The sequence below is a fragment of the Daphnia pulicaria genome, chromosome 6, assembly GCF_021234035.1.
Source record: "Daphnia pulicaria isolate SC F1-1A chromosome 6, SC_F0-13Bv2, whole genome shotgun sequence".
Taxonomy (NCBI): Eukaryota; Metazoa; Arthropoda; class Branchiopoda; order Diplostraca; family Daphniidae; genus Daphnia; species Daphnia pulicaria.
Genome location: NC_060918.1, coordinates 13,309,785 through 13,316,442, shown reverse-complemented (window position 1 = coordinate 13,316,442; position 6,658 = coordinate 13,309,785). Strand labels below are relative to the sequence as shown.

The 6,658-nt window shown below is 36.8% G+C and overlaps 2 protein-coding genes across 5 annotated transcripts; both read right to left on the bottom strand.

Annotated features, from left to right (window-relative positions):
* Window positions 1-40: 40 nt before the first annotated feature.
* On the bottom strand, window positions 41-2,237 carry LOC124344509 (beta-parvin-like). Its single transcript, XM_046798069.1, has 7 exons — window positions 2,061-2,237; window positions 1,659-1,748; window positions 1,418-1,591; window positions 1,203-1,300; window positions 723-1,013; window positions 404-659; window positions 41-345 (listed from the first exon to the last, which is right to left on the bottom strand). Exons 1-7 carry the CDS (start codon window positions 2,176-2,178, stop codon window positions 269-271), a joined length of 1,104 nt encoding a protein of 367 aa, XP_046654025.1. The 5' UTR covers window positions 2,179-2,237; the 3' UTR covers window positions 41-268.
* A 269-nt stretch (window positions 2,238-2,506) lies between these two features.
* On the bottom strand, window positions 2,507-6,616 carry LOC124344507 (poly(U)-binding-splicing factor half pint-like). 4 transcript variants are annotated; one of them, XM_046798065.1, is made up of 16 exons: window positions 6,442-6,614; window positions 6,230-6,305; window positions 5,653-5,736; window positions 5,203-5,271; window positions 4,971-5,119; window positions 4,861-4,907; window positions 4,585-4,798; window positions 4,395-4,522; window positions 4,132-4,330; window positions 3,930-4,065; window positions 3,632-3,838; window positions 3,372-3,529; window positions 3,170-3,310; window positions 3,005-3,090; window positions 2,846-2,949; window positions 2,507-2,778 (listed from the first exon to the last, which is right to left on the bottom strand). In XM_046798065.1, the coding sequence occupies exons 5-16, from the start codon at window positions 5,097-5,099 to the stop codon at window positions 2,669-2,671; spliced, it is 1,659 nt and encodes a 552-aa protein (XP_046654021.1). In that variant the 5' UTR covers window positions 5,100-5,119; window positions 5,203-5,271; window positions 5,653-5,736; window positions 6,230-6,305; window positions 6,442-6,614; the 3' UTR covers window positions 2,507-2,668. The 4 variants fall into 4 exon arrangements, with proteins under 4 accessions (XP_046654021.1, XP_046654020.1, XP_046654019.1 ...); XM_046798064.1 differs by having other exon boundaries at window positions 5,203-5,736; window positions 6,442-6,616; XM_046798063.1 differs by lacking the exon at window positions 5,653-5,736 and having other exon boundaries at window positions 6,442-6,616.
* Between the last annotated feature and the right edge of the window lie 42 nt (window positions 6,617-6,658).

Below are 6,658 nucleotides of genomic sequence, written 5' to 3'. Positions count from 1 at the left end.
AGTTTTAAAAATAAAATACATACTGTGCCAATGACCAAAGTATTTGGAAAGATGGTTTATTAACAATGGAAAGCATAATTTCATTTTAAAATGTGCGTGAAAAAGGAAATATTTTAAACTATGTTATTTTCAAGACATTATTTCAATGTAAAAACAGTTATCAAGGATTTTTCAGCTTTAGATATTGCAGCATTTATATCAGTCATATGGCGTCAGAAGAAACTTTAGAGCAAGTTTGTGTACGTTTCTCTAAAAAATTAAGTTATTACTAGTTGACATGCTTGTATTTAGTGAACAGATTGTATAGAACACGCAAGGTTGATTTCAGATCCAGGTTTACGATGTCTATAAAAACCAAAGCCAAATTTAATTACAATCTTTAAAAGAATCTAAAAATATTTACCTTCGGGGCGAGCCTTAGGTTTGGGTAGACCTGAATCTTGCATTAGTTCAAACGCGAAGGCCACATTATGAACTTTTTGATCGAAATCTTTAGGCGTTAAAAAGAACTCATGAAGAGGTACAAAATACCCTTCTAACATTCCCATCAGCAATGTAAGAAAAACGCCATCATGAAACTGGGTGTCTAAATCCGTAACCTCAAGATGGATTTTATTAAGTTGTTTGTTGACAAAGGTCACCAACGATTTCTTCACAACCTAATTAGAAAAATTTTATACATATCATTTCAAGAATTTCTTAAAAAGTTAATTACACTATACCTGTAGTTTATCAGGAGCGTGATCAAATAGAGTGTCAAATGCATCTCTCTCACATCGCACACCAAGGTCGTCATAAGTGGATGTTATTTCCTCAGCCACAATACGATGGCTAAGGACCCCATCTTTTTTGGTAACCACAACCACGTTCACAACAACGTTTTCGGGCAACCGGATGGGAGCTCGAAACTGACGAGCTAATGATACCAGTAGATGAAGTATGGATACTAATGTCTTAGAGTGAATACTTTCTACGCTCCATCGGGCAGGTGATGTTCGACCTAGGCCTAAAACCTATGAATAAATTATGAACATTGTTAAAATTGAAAGGTATCCACTGTTCATGCTACGCATATTTACAGATATATGCACAGATTAAAACTGAAGTTGACGGAGAGAATCAATTTTTAATGAAATAAGATTACTAAGCATGAGAAGGATGATTGCCTTGACTTATTATTTTTTTTTAAATTATTAACTTACTCTATTTGCATAAGCAAGAACAGTTCTAAGCTTTTGCTTTTGATTCTCTTCAGACTGTGTCACTTCAGGAACATCTAACTTTTGGCCAGTAAGTTTTTCTGAAAGAAACCATATAATTGCTTTATTACTATCTTATATCAGTTATCATATTACATCTTATCATCTAAAGATCCTAAAACTCTATAAAGACAATATATAAAAACAGAACTATTTACCTAGCAGTTTCTGGAGTACTTGTCCATCATAGAGATCTTCATCGACATTTTGAACAATCATCCTGTGTTCAGCAAGTTCATCATTGATCCAATCAACAAGAACAGCAATTAAGGCTTTCAGTTTAATATCCTCCATAGATTTGGGTTCCACCATAGACCTTTCTTCATTTTCCTCTGTGAGTTTGTCAGACATTTGAATGAGTTTACCGCAGTCCACCATGAAATGATATCAACAAGTTACCAAGTGCATATTCTTCAGGTGGCAGGGAAGGTGCCATGGGGTTGCCTGGTGAATCAATGGCATTTTTCCCTTCTTCTTGAACTTCTTGTACTGTGTAAAAATAAACTTAATTAGATCTTAACAATTATGTTGTAATTTAATCACTGAGTAACATTGTATACTAGTCTAATGAAATACAAAACTGTACAACACTGATAAACTAAATCAAAACAAATTATTGTTATCAAAATGTTTCACGAAAATGTGAAATTAATCGCCCTTTCAAGCAACTGATTTTCAAATGACCATATTAGGACATGTAGTAGAACAGAAATGTGAGTGGGAGGTAAACATAAATAATAGAAAATTGGAACTAAACAAACTTATAGCTAGTAGTATTATTACTTGAAATAAAACACAAACCTTCCTTGATCTTCTTTTTTCTTCCAAGAGTTCCGATTTTATCCCAAAAACTTTCTTCCTTGTCGTCTTTCTTTTGAGCAACTCCGTGTGGAGATTTTGGGCGGGACGGAGAAGACATTTTCGTAACCTTTCCTGTTCACCGTCCGCGTTCCACGCAGATTATTCATGGAGAAAATTAGTTGGGACATGTTGGGATTGTTAGACTAGATTTCCAGTGTTTCCAGCGCCATCTGCCGAGCGTTTTTTTCTTTTGTGAAGTATACCTGGGATTTTAGTTGGGAAAGCTTGAAGAAAGAAGAACTTGAAGAAGGCCTTTACAAAATCATCAAGTTATTTACGGCGTGATGAGTACACAGCAACAATAAGATCAAACAGAAGTGAATGCAATATCACCCAGTACAAGAAATGTTTTCATACAAATTAAGTAAATAATATTGCAATCTGAATTGGCGACTACAGAATATTTTATTTCTTACTCGAACCACAGGGCAGTCATAATAACACACGAAAACACAGTAGGAAATATGCAGAGTTAGTGCAACACAAAAGGTCAGACTTGAAGCCATAAAATAAAGAGGCGATTGGAAGATGATAAATAAAACTCAAATTCATCCGGAAAGATCATTACATTCATAAAGAGCTTGATCATAAATGTCACATCGAACCATGCGACCGGCAAAAAACCTGCCGTTCAGGGAGTCCCGCGCTGTTTCAGCTCCTGAAGCAACGTAAAATAAAAGAAACGTTATAGAAGTGCTCAGTACCGAGTCTTTTTGCGATTTTACCTGTTCCAACTGTGAATTCAACGAAAATCTTAACGATTATTTCAGCATCATCGTCATCTGATTGTTTTTCTTTATAAATAATCACTCGTTCAACATTCCCAAACCTACAAAAGAAAAGCTAGAATTCGTCAATTTTTAACGTACCATAACGGGAATTACTTTGAACACTCATCGGTGATTTCTTCTTGAAGAGTTTCGTCAACATCTTCCGGACCAACCATATTACGAAGTATGATGACTCGAGACTGATTAATGAACCAAGTTAAAATATGTTCAGTAATTACCGTGAATTCAAACTATTTGTAGCGTAAAAAAAATACTCACATCCGCTTTGCGCATCAATTTTTGCATGACCAAATGACGAGCAGACTGACCCTTAATTGATATATTTTCTTGCTGTTGTAGTGTTTGTGGTTCAACTTCATCCAACAGTTTTTGCTTAATCTCTTCTTGTTGCTGCTTAACCTGGCATTAAGTAATTTGTTACATGTTGTTAATGAGGCTGAAACTAATAAACACTACATACTTTAGCTTCCTCCTGTGCTTTCCGCAAAATTTCCTGAGGATTCGCTATCGGTATTTGCTGCATTTGAATTTGCTGGATGGGTGGAGTATTGCTGAAACCACCAGTGGCCAAAACGGGAGTCACTACGGTAGGTGGTGGTATGGCTACTACATGTTGGCCTAATATTAAAAGAAATTGTTATTTGATCCTTAATGCATTCTCAAGAGTAAATCAATTAAATCAATATGTTTTAAAAAGACGCGAAAAAAATTTTCATGCACTTGTTAATCGAGCAGGTGAGACGACTGAGGGTCGCAGGGGTAGAGCTGGAGCACCGAGCTGTGGGATAGCCAGCCCCGGAGGAGGTATAGCTAAATTGGAGGCTGCTGCCGCCGCGGCAGCAAGGGCAGGTGATGTCAGACCTAGAGCTGTAGTCAGGGTAGCTGCAGCAGTTGCTAATGTTGGATTAAGAAGAGCAGAGAGACCAGCTAAAATAAAAATAAATAAAATAAAATAATAATAATGAATGTTTATCATTTGAATTCTTAAACTCTTGTAGTAAAGAACGATTTAACCAACCTAATCCAGGAAGCCCTCCAGTTCCCGATAAAGCACCGGCAACAGCATCCATAGCTTGAATACGTGCAGTTGCAGCAGCCGCAGCTAAAGCGGCCTGCGTGGGCAACTGTCCAGACGGAGGAGGTGCATTTGGGTTCTGCAGAAAGTTGCGTTGTTGTAGTTAATTAAATTTATAAACCATTCGTAAATAAGAGGACGTTACCACAGACGAATTAGGGGGCGTTATAGCCCGACCCACACGTAGATGTTGACCGCCCAAATCAAACATGTTCATAGATGCTATGGCATCATGGGCTGACTGAGTGGTCTCATATTCAATGAAACCATAACCACGGTGTTTTCCAGGAGCAGGGCCTTGAGCTAGCTGACACATTTTGATCTTACCAAATGCCTCGAAAACACTAAAAAAATATGACGATTATTAATTTATCACATATCTTCATCATCATAAAAATTAGACAATACCTTTTAATATCTTCTTCTGTCAGATCTGGATGTACTGACGCAATAAAAATGCGGTTGTAATGACGTGATTCTTCCATAATCTCATCAATGACAGGCTGAGCCTGTGGCATGTTACTTGGGCGTCCCACCTGTAGAGAACTTGCTGATTGACCATCGATACGAGCAATACTCAAAATGAATCGTAACTCACCTTAATATTTCGCCCTCCAATCACCACGCCATTCATCTGTTCTAGAGCTAATTGTGCGGCTTCAGGGAGTTCATATTCAACGAAGGCAAATCCTTTGTGCTTTTGAGTTATGGGATCCCATGACATAGTAATAGATTTGATGGGTCCAAAGGGATGGAACGACTGTCGTACAGTATCTTCGCGCAACTCGAAACTTATGCTTCCAACATAAACTCTGTACGTGAAATCCATAAAAATTTAGATTTTTTTTTCTTATTTTACAATGCAAATTCATACCTGCACATAAGAACTAGGGCTTGGTGGCGTTGTAGGGATTTGGCTTGCTATTTTCGTCCGATTTAAACAGTTGAAATTAACAGTGAAACTAACATTTTGATTTTTCATACCTGCTGCTGGTGAGCGAGTGTTTGTTTCATTAAAACCATTTTGATACTTTGCTCCATTGCGTAGCGTTTCGCTCGACTAACAGCTTCTGTCTGTTCACTAGTCAGTTGAGGAGGAGTAGATCCATACATATCTCGACGGGCACCAGATCCTATTTCCATGAAGAAGAAAAATATTTCCCTGTATTAATACTTATTCATTTTTAAACGATATGAAAATAAATTCGATCTTTACCGGCTGTTAAAGGTCCAGTCTGGTCTAAATCTTTTATAGGTCCAGGGAGATAATCACTCAGCCCTCCATCTGCAAAAGAGAGGTGTTTAGGAATTCGGTAGAACACGTTTGATTTAACCATATTCCTCTTCAAATGAAAGAGAAACATGATTAGGGTGTGACGTTTGCCATTACAGTGGATTGCATATTGTCTGTCTTTTAAAATAACTTTCTCAAGTTTCACTTAAGAACAAATTTTTGAGAATTATCATAATTTAATATTTGTTTCGACAATATGCTCCCGCACTTCATGGATAAATTGCGAACGCACAACGATAAGATGTAAAACTGAAAGGTCGATAAGAGAGCACCATGAACGGGAAATAAATAGTATGGTTAGGTGTATAAATACAGTAATCGAAAAGTCCCTTAAAACGGACAAGGCACATGGTTTAGAAGGCCTTTTTTTACCCCGTGCCCCTGATGTGGGCACTGCGGCTATAGTGTGTGAGAATGCAGGGGACGGTCATTTGGTTGACGATGATCGGCGGTACACTTTAACCCACGGGCACGATGGAAGCAAAAAATTTGTCACAGGAAGGGAGTAAAAAAAAACATGAAAAAGGGGAGGGCAGGAGAATCAAAGGATCCAAAAGAGAAAAAAGAGACAAAAAAGAATAAAAAGCATTATCTTCAGACGAGTTCCTATATCTTGGTTTCAAACTTCATCATAACATAATTTAAAACGTAAACATCAAATAAAAAAATCTTCCTCAAGTGGAAACCAATTATGGAATGTCAATACAACTTTTCTTCTACACTTGATCATCTCCCATAAGAAAATCAAGTTCCCTTCCCCTGTCAACCCACAAACAAATTGGCATATTTTTTTTGTTTGGTGAGGCTACAGAATCCTGAAAGTCAGTAGTAATTTACTGTACCTTCATGCAAGTGAAATTATACAGTAAATATATAGCCATATTTAAATAATTAAATACTATGTAACATCAAATAAAAACAAAGGATATCAGTAATTTATTATTTATACCACTTGCAAGATCCAGTCTCGGATATTTCAAAACTGGCTCTTCCTCTCCATCAACTCCAGGTGGTGGGGTCGAGTTCTGTTTGCAAAATTTACATGTAAACAAATAAAGAGTTATAAAGGTCAAAATAAATCTTGGTGGAACAGAATAGAAATGTGTTTTAACTATCAGGTTAAGAAGTGAAATGACATGTTATTGATCCACATATATTTACCCGGCCATTTTCATTCGTCATTTTCCAAAAATCTTCGTCAAATAATGTTTTAAGAAACCGGCGAACTTTTGTTGTTTTCAACCTACAAAAGTTGTCGTAGAACGATGGCGTCTGTGATTGAACGCGACTTTTTCATGAACTGGGAACTGCTGCAACTGATGAAGGGAAAATTTAGCTAACTAGCATCCAAAAATATTGAAAAAAAAATGTAAATAAA